The sequence below is a fragment of the Excalfactoria chinensis genome, chromosome 17, assembly GCF_039878825.1.
Source record: "Excalfactoria chinensis isolate bCotChi1 chromosome 17, bCotChi1.hap2, whole genome shotgun sequence".
NCBI lineage: Eukaryota > Metazoa > Chordata > Aves > Galliformes > Phasianidae > Excalfactoria > Excalfactoria chinensis.
The window spans coordinates 8708550-8725383 of NC_092841.1; the positions used below are offsets into that span (position 1 = coordinate 8708550).

At 43.6% G+C, this 16834-nt stretch overlaps 1 protein-coding gene across 4 annotated transcripts in view; it reads right to left on the reverse strand.

Moving 5' to 3' along the window:
- Positions 1-16834, reverse strand: part of RPTOR (regulatory associated protein of MTOR complex 1) — a 110938-nt gene that overhangs the window by 65611 nt on the left and 28493 nt on the right. For all 4 annotated transcript variants that reach the window (XM_072352270.1, XM_072352272.1, XM_072352269.1 and 1 more), the window contains exons 6-7: positions 11776-11951; positions 5788-5847 (exon numbers count right to left, since the gene is read on the reverse strand). In XM_072352270.1, coding sequence (XP_072208371.1) covers positions 5788-5847; positions 11776-11951 — 236 coding nt within the window. The remainder of the gene's footprint in view (positions 1-5787; positions 5848-11775; positions 11952-16834) is intronic.

The following is a 16834-nucleotide window of genomic DNA, read 5'->3' on the forward strand; positions in this document are numbered from 1 at the left end:
AGCCTTTTGAAGGCCGCTTTCAAGTCAGCTTCCAGTGCAAATAGAAATAGTGCTTCATGGTGGAGATCCAATCTTTACAGCAGATGGAGAGCTTTGCACACAGTTCATACTAGATTCTGTTTATTACATGCAAATTGTGTTGATAATTATCTCACTGATCGCACTAAGCAGGAATGACAGGCTGAAACCAAAAGTTGACGCTAGCAGCACAGCCTTAGAAACTCCTTTAACTTGAATAATCTGCTTTATCACGGAACCAGGTATGCTTATTTTTCACGCTGAAAGGCTAAAAATGACTTCTGCTTAGTTTAATACAGGTTTAATACAGGCTGTTAAAATACACTTGGTATTTTCGCACCAAGCAACTGCGCTTTCTAAGAAGAGCTGCCAGAGTCTTAGAAATAGAGCTGCCTATAGGGACTGCAGTCAAGAAGCAGACAGTCACAGGATGTCATTCGCACATCTGCCATATCATCAGGTGAGTTCCTTTCCTCTCTGCCCTCACATACACTCAGGAAGGTACAAGCTCCAGCACTGCAAAGATTAATGGCACTCGGTGCTTTGAAAACCTATGCATTAAGTGTTAATGGTGAGGGTAGAGAGTGTGGAATAGCACTAGAATGAAAGGCAATGCATTTCAATAACTGTGCCAAACCGTATCAGGGCTTTCCGATTTTGAACTAGAGCGAGAAAGAGCCATTAGGATAAAATTGGCAGCACTGCTGTTCTCTGTGCTGCGCACAGGAATCAATTAAAGTTGGAACAGTCCGTACGATAAATCGGCAGATGAAAATAAACACGTGTTTTCTGTTCCTAGATTGGGCTGCTCAAACTCTCATCCCGGAAACCAGAGGACAGCTTGTACCACTCACATGAAAGGCTGAATGATTGAAGGGGGGGACTTAGCACAGCGTTACTCCGTGTCAACAGATCCCGATCATCACCAAGATTTACTTGAAATAACCAATTGTGGGGTTTCTGTTTGGTATTTTTTTCAATCACCACCTACACCTCTCTTAGAAGAGGTCACTTCACTATTGCTATGGTGGGGCTTATTTTAGACTTTCACTATAAAACTGCCATCTCTCAGATGAAGTGTGTCGGAGGCACACGGCACATTTCTCTTCCACAAGAAGCTCTTCCAAACCTGTCCTATGATTCTAAACTAAAGTTCCTTATAACTTCTATTTGGCACCTACACGGCCAGCAGGCTGCAACGCCCCAGCAAGTATTCCTCCCCACAAGGAATTGCTATCATCTTAGCATCACTTCTCCTGATGTCTTTCTCATTACGCTTTGACAACCACCAGAGACACTTTGACTGTGAGGACAAAACAGGCTTCACTTGTAAAAACTATTTTTGAGGGGAGGGGAAGAAAAGGAAAAAAAGGCAAGCTGCCTCAGCCGCTGGCTTCAATTTAACATCTCTGGACTCTCGATTGCTTCTTCCATCAACTTCCTGACAGACGCCTTTACAAAGACCTAAATCACTGCAGTCTATTGTGAAAAGCGAAGACTACAAAATGTCAGGGTCACTAAGGAGCTCGTGCTTGGTGTTAACATCAATGTCCTTGTCAGAAATTTAGCAAAATCCTATGAATCGCTTTAATTACAGGGGAAGTATTTACTTCAAAAGGATGCCAGACTTTCCCTTTGGATGGGCTCCACCATTAGCTCTACTTTTGTACTATAATGCATACAATGTGAGATACGCAATATGATACTTAAGACTTCAAAAAAACAAAACACATTGGTGTTGATTTATAGCTGCAAATATTCACCATAATTGTTATGTTGGGGGAAAAAAAGTATGTATATTTCACATTTTACAGCCTCAGGGGGGGAAAAAAAGAAGAGTATATCATAGAAAATGGTTAAACAACACTGCACACAGCATATGCACTGTGGCAATCTCCTGAACTGGCAAGAACTGCTTAGAAATGATCAACACAGCTAATGGGCTCCAAGACAACGCGCTCTCCTCACAAATCACACCGACGGCACAGGGGTGTCGTGATGGAGCTGCTGAAGCCTCGGCAAACTCCTCGAGAAAGACAAAATGTTTGAAGTTCTTAAATGATTTGTTTGAGATTTCTGTCAGGCTTCGCACACCAGTTTTCAATCCTGTCGTCGTTCCGCACAAAGATATGAAAGAAGTGTTGCCATGAAAACCATCCTGTTGAGCGTAATCTTCGCTTTGTATATACAATAGACTTTGCCTACACTAGAGGCTGTTTCCCTGTAACAAGAGTGATACAATTAAATAGTCAGTTTCAGTAATGCCAGATTTACTCTGGAAGAGAAATGTTTTGGGTTAGTACCTTCAAAAGAAGCGTTTTCCCTGAACTCGAGTACCAACGAGCAACCACTGCAGACAGGTAACGTGGCACAGCATCCTTACACCACCGACTAAAACACGACATCCTGAAATACAGGCTCTAATGCTTTCTACTGAATTTTGCAGAAGAAAATGAAAGGGAATGAAAGGCGCCTAAATTAGACCTGAAGGCAAGCAAAGATTTCCCAGTATAAATCTAATTAAAATAATTAAAAACAAACAAAAACAGGCTGCAGAGTGGCAGAACTTGGACGTGTTGAACAAGTGGAACTTCACATTGCACGTGACTTCAGCTGAGATCACCTGGAAAAAGCATTAGGAAGTAACCAGCTGCACTCCACAGCCCACCCTGCAACTTACCACTCTGACACAACTGATTAATGAAGTTCTGAGGGCACGCACAGAAGACATTTGTTACAGTACAGCAAAACTTCTCCATTTGCTCCAATTACATTACTTTCCCTGTGTGATACCTTGGGATTTTATTTTTCCTACTTTGCCTTTAAATAGGCTCCTACTGAACACCATCAATAATCAATAGACACTCAAACATTAATAACTTCTGGTCCTTGACAGTCTATAATGCTTAAAATGGAAACAAAATTAATTTTAGTCCCAAATTTATTATTTCTAGTGATTTTTATGAATAGATTTTGTGCTGGTGAGTGACAGCCCCAAGATGGGCACCCTGCATTGGGAGCAGCAGCAGCAGGCACCGCAGCAAGACAGATCTCTCCCACTGCCTCCTGCCTACGTGACATCCAGAATAGACCCAATGTAACAAAGCATGACAATAGGAGACAACATTTCCCTTCCTTTGCCAGGCAGCAAATGGACCTGGGGAAAAATATCCTGGGAAAGCAATATACTGTTGTTACTCTTTTGAGAATGTGATTTCAAGAGGGAGAGCCTATACGGCAATAGAGGCGAACATGCTCTCGTACACCCCTGGCTCTTGGTACCCAGCTCACATCCCACCCTACACTAAGGCATTCTGCTCCTTAGGGGATTACTGAAGACACGTAAAGGCAGAACAAAGCCTTGGTTCCTTGCACTCAGTAGCACCACAGCCAGCTATGTAGGCTGACAGGACAACTTGTCATCGAGCAGAAGAGACCAATGGAGCCAGCAGGGATGCTTGACATCAATGCTGCCACAGGAGACAGCCAGAGCTGTCTAAACTCTTAGTGCTCCACAAACCTAAACCTCTCCCCTTTTCCCTTTACATTTTACTGCCTGGCTTCAGCAAACATCTTTATTTCTAAAGGAGGGATTTTTCTTTTGGCTTCACCTCAGCAGATTTGTAATAGAAACGCACATCAGGATGCACCATGCATTTATTCACCAGGATGCTGGTTTAGCCTAAATAATTATTAGTTTGGGCCCTTCAAAGAAGGTGCAGACTAATTTAGTCTCAAAGTCTGCAGCCTAATTAGAATATAAACTCTCTCCACAGTACAAAAGACAACTAAATCGTAAATTACAGTTTACACAAAGGCAAATTGAGAAGTATTCTAAGGCTACCTGGGGACTGCGATAAAAAACACGTGTTTTCTACAACTGATGATATGTAGCATATTATGACGTGAGGGTTTAAATCTCTGATATCTACAGGAACCTGTTTCTAGTGCATCCTCCATGAATATGGTCTTTAAAACAACCTTGGATCTGGTGACCTTGAGGGGCTTTCCCCACCTTGCTCATTCTATGTACGCTGTGGGATTATCAACAAGGATATTATTTTCTCCAGTAAGCCATTACTTAAAAGAGTTTTTAACCCTCAGCAACACGAAGGTTCAGTGAAGCCAACCCCTGAGCTACCTGGTTCAGACTGTCACTGACACTGCCATATGTTCTCTGATATGATACGCTCTTGCAGCAATATGTTAACCACAATTAAAATAACACAGTCACTGTTTCGGACCACATGTATTCAGTGACCCAAGGAGACCCCAGTCTGCAGCAATAACGAGCCCAGTGATACAGAAGGAAGTCATCTTCAAATGAGCTCCCTAAATGATCCCTCTAACAATCTCCTATTGTGGGCCATACCGGTCTATGTTTGGAAACAACTTACATCCAGATCCTATTTTGGCAGTCAGTGGCTACACAGCTGGGATAACCAGACACTGCGTTAGGGCAGGAAACAACTAAACTTAGGAAATAAATACAGCTTAAACCATCTGCTTGTCAGCCTTACAGGTCTCGTGTTTGTTCTTGAAAGCTGAGAAATGATTTTAATTTTGGTTAAGACTTGTGCAGAATCAATGCTTTGTTTCTCCAACCAAAATGAGAGAGGATAATCGAATTTTCACATGCAAAATGTCCACGAATAAATACCCAGATACTCCTGATAAGCCTGTCTACTCTTAAAATACACACCGTGCAAGAACTAACGGCACTGAGAAGCATCTTTAACCTCACCACAATGAGAAACATGCAAGTTACACAACAGGGAATGATTCACTAAAGCAAAACCTGAACAAGAAATGTTAGCTGATGCAACCTCACCTCACCTCACTGCCTCTGCTATCACCGACGGTTTGCAGCATGAGCAATGAGTGACTGCTGCACTTTGTGACACTATTTGGAAGATGATCAAGAAAATAAAGTCTGAAATATCTGTTTTGAAAGCACGCTTATCACCCAGACTCCTGCTTTACTTCCTCAGCTTTACTTCCTTCGTGATGCCTCTCAGTTCTGCAACTTCTGTCTCGGACCAAGGATGGTGACTGGGCTGTGGGCACCCACACGTCAGAACAGCAGACACGCGGGCTGTTCTAATTCATCTTGACAATGATATTTCTAGCATCCAAACTCCTCAGAAGTTGAACAGTGTTTAATTAATTACTCCCGGTTTGTGCGCGTGTGTCAATGTTCCCAGAATAGGATATTCAAAAATAACCCGCAGGGAGGACAGAATGCCTGCGTCTACTGCCCGGACTCTAAGAACACATTTCCCATTTAAAAAATATCTGAAAAGCCAGCAGGGACTCTGGTGGGCAATTATTATTTCAAAGGGCAGCTTGTTGGTATAAACTGAAGGAGATTTACGAACAGCTTTCTTCCCTCAGCTGCTTCAGAATCAGTAATTACGCTCAAATGTTGTTTGGGTAAAAGGATTATAGCTCGTTTCAGCGTTAAGTCAGAAACTGTTTCTCACTGTTGGGGAAAGGATAACAGGACAACATAGCAAGGAAGTGAAAGGCAGTGTTTTCAGTGAGCTTCTCTGCTTCATGGTGGTTTTGGAGATGAGGGTTGTCTACCCCATGAGCACCCATGGCTAGAGCTGGCCGCAATGGGACACAGACAGCAAACCCATCAGGGAGGGACCCTGCATAAGGTTTGCAAAGACATTTCCCCTTGGATAAACAAGAGAAATGCTGGAAACAGACAGGAAATAGAGCAACAGGGAAAAAATAAATACATATATATAAAATTTGGCTTACTTCTCTATCAAATCCAGCGTGACTCCTGGCACCAGCCTGACACTCTTCTGCATACAAAACCTGTGGGGGAGGGAACAAAACCAAAACACACTTATTGTATATTTAACAGCAAGGTCTGTGGAAAAAAACACACAGAAGAAGGTTTCTTTAATACTGTGTTTCTGCTTTTAAAATAGCGTTCGTGTGGAAAACTTTCCCCCAGCACAACCACAGTCACGCAGGGCTCTCCATTTCTGTCACACTCGTGGTTATGCAGCCGTTCCCAGTGCTGGGTGTCAGAGCCAGGCTCTGTCACAGTGACAGCAATCCAGTGCAGGGGGGGAGGGAGGATCCCTTGGGAGGGAAGAGGGAACGGTGCCCAGCATCCCTGAGCCCAGCATCCCTGAGGAGCCGGTGCTGCAGGCAGGGCAGGTGAGGGAGGCTGGGAGCAATGTGTCATGTTCAAACATCACAGTTATTTAATTAAAGAAATGCTGACTCCATCGGCACTGCGAGTACTGCTCCTCCAGGACTGCCATCAGCACCGCACTGTGCTGGGCATGGGTGGGAGGCAGCCAGCAGCACCACAGCTGGGATGTGCTTTGTGGTTCAGAGAGCAGAGCTGGGAAACCACAGCTCCAGGAGGAATAACAGAGCTGTCAGCTGGAGAAATGACTTCCTCTCTGTGTCACTACGATGCCGGCCTGCTTCTCAGCATTCAGAAATCTGCTCTCTGTTGTAGAAGAGCTCACTCTGCAGCACAAGAGGTCAGCATTCAACCCCTACACCAGAGCTGAGGCTCCGCAGCAGCCGGGGTTCCCCAGCCCTTCCTTTCCATGACACCAGCATCCACAGGGCTCTCTCCCAGCACAGCACAGAACAATTATTTCTCTGAAGATCAAGACGTGCCGAGTTCATATTGAAACCTTTCAAACACTCTGGATGTCCCCATGGTCCCCTTACCTGCAGGACATCCATTATTGTCAAGACCAGGGATGGGCTCTGAAAACCTAAGTGCTCTCCGGGCTGCTTTCCTGAGGTGTGTGTCATTCATCACAACAAAAAAACAAACAAAAAAGGCATGAAACCATCTATGAGTGCTACAGCAGAACCCCTATCCAATCCCAGGCGCCTCGCAGTGCTGCAGAACAGAGCCTCTGAGGGAAATACCACTCTCAGACAAACACTGCGAGCAGATCTCAGCACGGCAGAATTAGGTTATTGGAATCAGACTGGAATCTCCCTGCAGACTGTGGATGCCAAAACACTTTCTCACTGTGCTGCTCAATGTCTCTACATTACGACATATCTGAAAGGATTAAAGCACAGCCCGCACAACTTTGGGCTGCTACACATTTGTTTACCACAAAGAAAAGGGTTCCACCTATCACCACGTCACACAGCATTTCGTATTTACTTCAGAAACCTCTTGTGTGAGTTATGATATGACCTAAGCACTCAGCAATACTTTACAAGCTCCCAGATTAATAGGGCAGAGCTGCAAGAGGCAAGGCATGCTGCAGAAGAAGGATGAGCTGCCAGCCCCACAGTGCAGCCTGGTTCCTCGAGCAGGCAGCAAGGGAACCCAATCTGATGAGCAGGGTCTCACCTGGCACTGGAATGCATTTGCCTCAGGGCAAACAAATATATTAGCCTCCTTTTTGCAAGGACATCTCCCTAGCATGAAGCCTTCAGTTACAGCTGTTTGGACAAAGAAGCAGAAAGCAGATACAGATACTCGGGATATATGCACGTGAGAAATGCCACTGTGCCAACATCTCCTCCATTATCTGCAGCAGTGAGACATGCACACCTTTGAGGGGCAGCTATGAAGACATCTTCATGCACTAAACATGTTGCACAGCTGTCACTTTGCACTCTCCTTAGGGAGCTGCACTGTGGGCAAGGATGTAAATAAACTTACATCTCAGCTATTTTGGCCAAGCCTTGGCTCCTCAAAGTTGACAACACACAAGCAGACTGCATTTGACTTAGAGAAGAAAAAACACTCCGCCCTCACCGCAGATCTGTTTGACATCCACCTGAATGGGAGTAAAGCAACAAGCGCTCACTGCTTCTGTCTATGCTTCATCTATTAGAGCACTTGTTTTAAAAACCCCCACCTCTGAAAATTTGGAAAGAGATGAGTTCATTGAGACCCCGTGTAACTGCCACCAGACTCTCTGCATTTCCTCTCTAACAAGCAGTGATTGCCAAGAAAATGTACTTGTAAACAGAATGTTCCTCATCCTGTATCTGCAACCTCCCTCTCATCACTCCAAGGCTCCAAACGTGATGTCTCAAGTGGATGGTTGGTGTCACCAGGCAGGAGATGTCGGGGCTGCAGTCAAAGTACCAGCACACACCAGGTGATAGAGAAGAAAAGCAGTAACACGCATAACAACGCTCAGGTTTCTCTCAGATAACCCAGGGCTGTTTTGAAACTCAGTTTAGTTAGAGAAGTCTAAGTCTAGGACAGGGGATTGGTTCAGTTAAACCCCCCCAAACCTTCCAGCAGAAATGCCAAACACACACATCAGAAATACTTCAAACCTTCAACTGACCCAACACAAAATCAGCTGTCAGGAGTCAAGCATTTACTCCCAAGCATTTACAAGCTTTGCTACACGTGGGTCCCAATGCACACACCTGCACATTTAAAGTCCCTGACTCTGAGCCGCTTCCAAACTTTATTTAGGGCTTGTTTTCCTGCACTTTTCAGGAGCCCCATAACCTTATGTAAGTGGGTCCTTCAGACAGTCCAAGCAATTACAGCCTTCTCCTCCGAGTTTAAAACTGTGAAATTATACTTGCAGCTTGTTTATGTCTTAAGGGACTGACAATAATATCAGCATATGACGCACCACCAATCACAACTTCCAACATCACTGCTGTTTCATTGCAGACAGTGCAAAAGACACGTAGATCTGCACAAAAAGTACACCAGCTGTATCCTGACTTCTACCTCTCCCTGCAATAGCTGGGTCTCCTTCTTGGTTAGGTCAGCCAAGATTGACAATCCATATGTCTTATCTTTAAGCTTGCCTTATATATAGTTGCAAGACACATTCGGAACGTCAGCTCTCAACAGTGAGTACATGCAAAGACAGTCAGTGTGAAGCTACCCAGAGCTCAGACACAAGAGCTCTGAAATTGCCAGACGGTTTGATTAAGAGTTTCGTGCACCACATTCAAGGCACCATCGATCTGCACTTCTATCACCAGCATCTTTTTTTTTTCCCCCTTACTGAAGTGGATGTAATTCCATTTGTGAAGTGATTTTGTCCATCAATTTATTCCATATACGCACATAAATGGGATGTACAGGAATTTATTCACCCAGCTTTCATCTGCCTATAAGCTCCATATGTGAAACCTCATTAACCCGTCAGTCTGGACTTGCAAAAATGTTTTATTTCAAAAGCAATTCCGCAGAGTTCAGGGTCAGCTTTAACAAAAGGGCCCGACCGAATTAGAAGAGTATCTTTAATGACAAAGGCTTATGACTTTTGGTTAAGTGCCTGCCTCAGCACACTGACATACAGCTTGCACTGAACAACTGGATGCAGAGGACGGTCTGGCTCTACATCTATTCTTTTTAACTGCAGTGAATAACAACAGTCCGCAAGCAAGTTCTTATTTACAGAACTTGCATGGATTCAAACACAACAGTAATAATGCCAATCAATAGGGAATATTAAAGGAGTGTAATCTGCAGACTATAGAGGACAGGCTTTTTTTTAATCCATGCAGTAAGAAGCACTGCACATAATGTTTGGAATAGATATAGTAGGAAAAGACTCACTAACCAGGAGTTAGTTAATCTGCATCAGCACCAAGGGCAGCTGAGGTTCATGGTTTTACATCCTTTACCTGAAGAGCATTCTGACAGTGCTTCCTGCCAAACACCAGTGAGACAACTCCAAGCATCTCATGCTTACACTGGGAGCAGCTCTGCTCGAGGACCTGCCCTGTCACCCCCCAGCCATGTTCCCATGGAGATGCAGCAGAAGACTCCTGAACAGATCATAATATCCAGGAAAACCTTTCTCAATACTTACAAGTTGTGCATTAAGCACTGTTGTGTAAGGGGTTATACGTTCAGAGGGGACTTCCTTCCAACAAAAACAGCTCTTCCTGAGCCTTCATGTCTTCACCTTAACAATCCCTCAAACTCAAGCACAGCTCTGTATTACATGAGAACATCTTCACTTTACTCGAGAAGCTTCAGTTTGCTGCAAACCAGCTCATCTTCAACAGAGATTGAAGCCCACTCTATGAATTCCCACAAAGTCTTTACAAAACAGTGAAAACAACACAAATTGACCAGGATTGCTGCATCTTTGCAGTATGGCTTTAACTCATATTCACTACAATGAGTTACTCAGAATAACCACAAGCCTCAGTACAGACAACCTGAAAAGTAATTGTTGTAACTCTTCCTCACAGCACGTTAACACGATGAAAATATGCTCCCTGGAACTTGAGCTCAAACCTTCATTTGCTGAATCTTTGTTGCTTTTTGTTTTACTTCCCGGTTTTGCACTCATTTTCAACAAGCAAGTTTTCCAAAAACCAAAACAGCCCCATGTGTTTGTATTTGCCAAGTGGCACTTCTTGTCACCTGTGGCCAACACTGAACAAATCAGGCAGAACACTGAGTTCAATTTCCAAGTCTCCCTCCGTAGATAAACACAGCTCTACCTCCCTCACATCACACTGCTTGGCTAGCGGTGATCTGATGGCAGCCATACGATAAAAGTAGCTCCCTGGAACCATAGTAACACACTATTTCTCAAAGTTCCCCTCAAGGAATTTTGCCACATAGTGATTTCCTCAGCTTTTAAAGAAAGCAGAATTTATGCAAACAGCTCCAGAGTTTTCATGCTGTAGGCAGAGTTCAGGAGCAGCCCACCAGGACCACATCAGCACCCCAGGATGCAGGTGAGGTCCCAGTCAGCTCTCCCTGAAGCACTGCCAAGCAGCAGTTGCACTGGAAGCCAGCGTGCTCCTTCCCCAATGGGCCTGGAAGTGAAGCATCCCACTCTCTCAGGATTAGAAGAGATTAAACGCCTCTGGCTAAACAGCAGGCTCAACCCTGTCACAAGTGCTCACTTGGGAATTCTAATGAGCGCCTAGTACTGCAACCACACTTATCTTAGGTAAATTTCTGATTTTTCACAACAGAAAAAGTAATACGAAAAGGATATGAAGGGAATGAGAGGAGCGCACCGCTGCCTCTCTCATTCAGAAGTCTGCCATTCCTTGGCAGGAACCCTAGTCCAATCTCCCACAGATTCAGACTCCAGGTCCCTGACACATGGGTTGGAAAACTATTTTCTCATTAACCTTCCCAAAAATTCCCTCCTAGATGATCCTCATGTCACTGCAGCTCTTTGCCCTGCTAAACTATCAAAGACTTTTGCCTGTGCTTACACACACACACACTGGATTCCTGACACCACGTCCTCAGCTGGCTCCAAACTGCTCCTGCTCCTCTCTGCTGTTGGGTAAGAACACTGTTCTTTGAAAGCTCCTCCTGTATCTAGCAGGCTTTTGTGACCTTATGTAACATCTTTCTTCGTTTTATCGCTCAGTCTCTTTCACTACAGCATTATTTAATGCTACTGCATTGTTTACAGCAACTGCAATATTTGGAATATCATTTATATGAAGGACAATTTGCAAGGAGTTGTTATTGCACTACATGCTATTTCTGCCCTCTGAAGAAGAAGATATTTAATTCCCAGAACAGTAAATCCTTTAATCTGAGCAAACCTAGATATTGAGCTGGAATCTAAAATGCAATAAGTAGAAGATAACAGTTTTTTCACCTTTCTAGATCTGATTAATAACAGTCCATCCCACACGCATAGTTCTAAGCTTGTAATTCAATATTGCAGAGAAACATTAGGTTAAATGAAGCACTTGGATTAAAAAAACCCTATCATTACAACAGACAACGACGCAAATTATGCACTTGCCATCAAGAACGGAGATGATACTCACCATCTCAGAGCGATTTTGATTGGCGTAGTAAGGCAAGATGTGAAAAGGTCGGCCGGCAGATCAGGGATCATAGGGAGCAATTCATTAGCTTCACATGCTGCCAACTGAATGCAGTTCTTCATCGATGGAGGCAAAGGCATTTGAGCAAGAGGATGGTTTGGGTTAATTGCAGCCACCTGGACAGAGCACAGAAATTACACAACTCAAGTAAATTTCAATCTCATTTTGAAAATAACCAACGAAGAGCCACCAAAGTGTAACAGATCTTCGGCTTCAGGGAAGAAAACAAAACCTTCCTCGTGCCTTTCTGAAACAGAAGAGCCTTCAGTGCCCTTTCATGCAGGACCTAGAAAGCAAAGAGCTAGCACAGTGACCCACATGCTGCGTTATCCAAGCTAATAGAATACTTTCCTCTCAAAGAGGAACACTTTGGCCAGTTCCTTTTGTTCCGTTTTTCCCCCCCTTTAACTAAAGCAACACAGCTGACTACAAAAACTCATCCTTTACCAACTTTATAAATGAGAAATTCTCTCTGTCTCAAGAGAAAATGAATTCTGCATCTCAAAAGAGATGATGGGAAATGGATAACCTGCACTACAAACCACGAGCCTGGCACAGTCTCATTCCTCTGGCCAAGCAAAGCACCCTGATAAGATACAGAGAAGCTTCAGGTGCTATTTCATTAATTCTGCAACCCATTAAGTTCCTCGATTCTTTACAGGTTCTTTTTCCATTCTAACCCCAGAGGAGGCAGTGACACACTTCAGCTTTCACAAGTTGGCCAAATTAGCTGAGATCTGTCCCTGCTGCCCTCTCTGCTTTCAGCACAGCCTGATGCCATACCTTGGGCAGGAATGTACCTGTGCTTAAGTCACCCAGCAGTCCTTACTGCACCTCTCATAAAACGTAACCTGGATGCTGATTACAAAAGAAAATGATGACAATACTGAAAACATCTTTTATTTTAGGAGAAAGGCCTGACAGACTGTGGAACAGCATTCACTCTTTCCAGATGTATAAATACAAAGCAGTCCAACTGCTTCGCAACAGCTATTAATTTCTTACAGAAAGACTTGCACTCTGGGCATCCTCATAAATGAGCTCCACAGGAGGGGAGAACATTTAGATGAATTTTCTGCTTTCTGAGCAGTGTGAAGCACTGCAGCCTTGATGGCTGTTGTACACTGGTAGTGCCTCTCTGCTCCGATAGGGAAGAAGCTCCTGCCCAACTCTTGGCTTCTGCGCAGTAAGACTGAGTAAAGAAGCTGTGACACAGGCAATATAAATATTTGCCCATTAGGAGATGAACAATTAACAAGCAAAAAGTGAACACGGAGTACCAGCTAGTAATTACAGACCTTGTCGAGATTTCTAGGGATACTGATGTAGCAAAACATTCTTTGACAAAGTAAGCATGAAAGACAAAGGAGGGTAAAGCCCGGTATTAACTTTATCTTTTGCGTCCTTAGAACATCCACCAAAGTCAGACTGTGATTAGATTGCTCAGCTCCCTGATGGATGCAACTCCTCATTAGGGTGAGACACAGAGGAAGTATACAGCTAACAAAAGGTTTCAAGCAAAGCAGCAAGAACGTACTAACGTGCAACTGTAAGAATAGTAAATCAACTGTGCATCGCTTCCCTACGTGAAACGTTATCAAAATTATTAATAATACATATTTATCTACAATCTTTGTTTCTTCGTGTCTCAGCAGTTTCTGTAAACAAGCAATTAGATGAGGACCTTGCAGCAGCCCGTAACCATCTCACAGCTTCTTCAGCAGAATCGTGCTCTCAGAGCAGAGCGATGCAAGCCTTCCTGGATCAGCCCTATAAAAACATCCCTACTCTCAACACAGAGCTTCTCGTTTCACTTCTTGTTAATTCAGGGCAGCCCGACAAGCCACAGCCTTTCAGACAAAACAACACTGCTAATATTAACTTTTCGGTTATACAGAAATATGCTGAAATCATTCCTGTAAGATGGTGGAAATCAATTTGCTCTGAAAACAAACTATATCTGCCCCAGCTAAGGAGCACTTGGGTTTGTTATTTATAAGAGCATCGTCAGGAGGATGAGCTAACAGATTTGAAAGCATTGCTGCCTGGGACTAACAGAAAGGAGAAAACTATGCACATCTTTTAAACTGCTGCTACTGAAAGCATTTATGTACATATGCAGCTACACTGAAAAGGAAACACCTGATGAAATAACAAGATGAACACGTCTATGTTAAAGTGGGGAGAAACTGACCCAGCGTACAAACTTGTCATCACAACTGTTGGCCAGACCTGCTAGCTTGACAGAATTCCTGCTATGAGAATCCTCTTCCCCTGAGAAGATATTGTTCCTCTCTCCCAGCAGATGGTGGATTAGAAAATCTCTCCCCCCAGACGCGATGCTAATGCCAGCTCACATTCTGCCACACTGTTGTTAAGCTAATTTTTGGAGAATTCATGTTGAAGATAGGAAAAAAAAGCCCCAAAACCTGTGAGTTCCTCAGCTCCGATCAGGGCCACACGTGCTGCTGGAGGGGGGAATCACAGGCACTGCCACTGCAACACTGAGCTCTCAGCCAGGTAGGAGCAAAACAAGCCAGCACACAGCTCTAAGCCACACTGCCAGAAACTCAAACAGTACATCTGAAAACCAAAACACTCTTGCAGCAAAGCACACATCCAGCCTTCATTTCTGTACATCTCAAACGTGGCCTTAAGACTGCAGATCTTTTCTGTATGGAATAATTATGAGTCAGAGGAAACACAATGTCACAATTACACAGAAAATTAATCAGAAATATCCAGCCTACTGTTTTATCATTGTTAGCACAGCACACTTAAAACGCCTGCTTAATTTTCTTGAATTACACTGCACTTATACGCACTCACAGAATCATCAGAGCCAGCTAATGAGATGATTAAAAGCATCCATTGCCTTCACTTCCATTATATCTTATAAGCAAGCACGAAAGCAGGCATATGCAAGGTGTTTTCTAACTAGGTTACTGCCAGCCCTGTAGGAACCATTCCCCTGCTGCTTCCTGACAGCAGCACGAGGTCAGTCCTGCCAGCCCCGGCACCTCCTCACAGCCAGCATCCCTGCCACAGTGCTCAGCAGTGCCAAACAGGACATCAAGCAGGAAAGCAACAGCAGGAACTCCTGTTTCCAAAAGCTGGGGTCAGTTTCCAGCTCTGAAAAATATCTTTCGGGAAAAAAAAAAACCAAACCCACAACAGCAATCTGTTACAAATATTAGGACAATAATTTCCCTGCACTCTTCCCCTTCCTTCCCCCAACAAAGGCAGGGTCCACTGCTAAACTGATATATCACACTTGTTCCTACACCACCACATCCAGGCCACGGTGCTTAATGGCTGGGTGTTGTCTGCAGCTGGCTTTGGTGCCAGCTTTTAGTATCTTAGAGAAGCGTTAACTGCTTTCCAGCAGTTAAGTGCTTTATCACTCACAAGTTATTCCTTTTTGTACCTCTACCCTTTGAAGACAGAATAAGATTTAGATTTCACATTAAGAAAGAGTTACGAAAGCCTTTATATTCTACAGACATGAAGTAAATAGAACGGAATTGCAAGCATACCTCTAAGTACGTTGCAATTAATTCTTACAGTTCTGGTGGAGCTATGTATGATCTGATGGCACCTGGCCACTGAGAAGGGATCCTTATGGTTGAATCTGAGTCTGTGGTAAAAGAAGACCACATCCTAACCCTCACTGATCAATGCTGTAACGCTGCAGATAAAAGCACTCACCTTGCACAAAGGGAAGCCTCCATATCTGCTTGGAAAGTCATTTGGCTTGTCTGCCTATCTCTCAAATGCATTCAAAGATTGCTTGACCATACTTAATACCACAGAAAACTTAGAAGAATAATGGGAAAAAATATGAATTCTGATTGTTCTAAGTATGACACGCAGCATTTAATGAAAACCACAGGCTATGGTGTGCGTTTAATCTGAAAATTCAATTTCTTAGTTGGTAGCCTGCATCAAATGATCATCCATCTACTGCAGTTTCATGGCATGTAATCCCTTCCTCACCCTCTCTATGCTTCATAGTATTTTCTCTCCTTAATTAACTTCACCAACTAATTTCTAGATATCTAATGGAAGGCGTTATTAAGAAGAAACACACTGCTATCAGTATCTTAAAAACTGCATATTAGCTGTGACTACAGAATACTAACATTATAACTGATAGTCGCCTACTACAGTAGCTTACTATGGCTTTCGCACTGTGTGAAAGCCAGGAAACATTCAGGAATTAGTGAAAGCTACAAACACCCAGCACACCCAACCCATACAGATAATGCAACCTGACACAGCATTCCCAACAGTAAGAGGTTTGATCGTGCCAGTTTGCAAAACACTGAGATACCAGAATCTCCGCCAGCAATGTCTGCAGGCACGGCCTCCTGTAACCTCCAGCATCCATCTCACATCATGGATGTTCTCAGACATATAAAATTACATATGGAGAAACAGCTGAATTCTATTATCCCAGCCAGCAAGTTGTTCTAGAACCTTATTCTTTGGATTTGCTAAATCTACCCACTTGTAGACTAGATTTATTCGCAGACAGCTATATGCCTAATTGCTCTTGTGTCAACATTATCCCATGAATACTTTTCCTCCCATAAGCTTATCCTTCAAGGAATTTATACACACAGCCACATCTTCCCTCAGCCTTCACTCTATCTGATTAAGAAAACAGCAAGCTCCTCTAATCTCCTTTCGGTAAGATGGGCTAACAATTATCTTGATCACCCCAGCAGCCCCTCTGAGCACCAGTTCCAGCTTCACTTTGCTTTTCACGAACTTGGACACAAGCAGGACTATCTTCAAAAATGTGCTTTCTGTGCAGACTGAAGCAAGCAGGGGGATCTGGCAGCAGGAAACTTTGCCACCCCAGGTTGCTGCACAACAAATCCTGCCTCCTTACCTTCCACTCTGCATTTCAGATTTACTTCAATAAATGCATTAGTCATTATATTTGCAATGAAAGGCAGCTTTCCATTAAAAACACAAGCGCTCTTTGAAACCA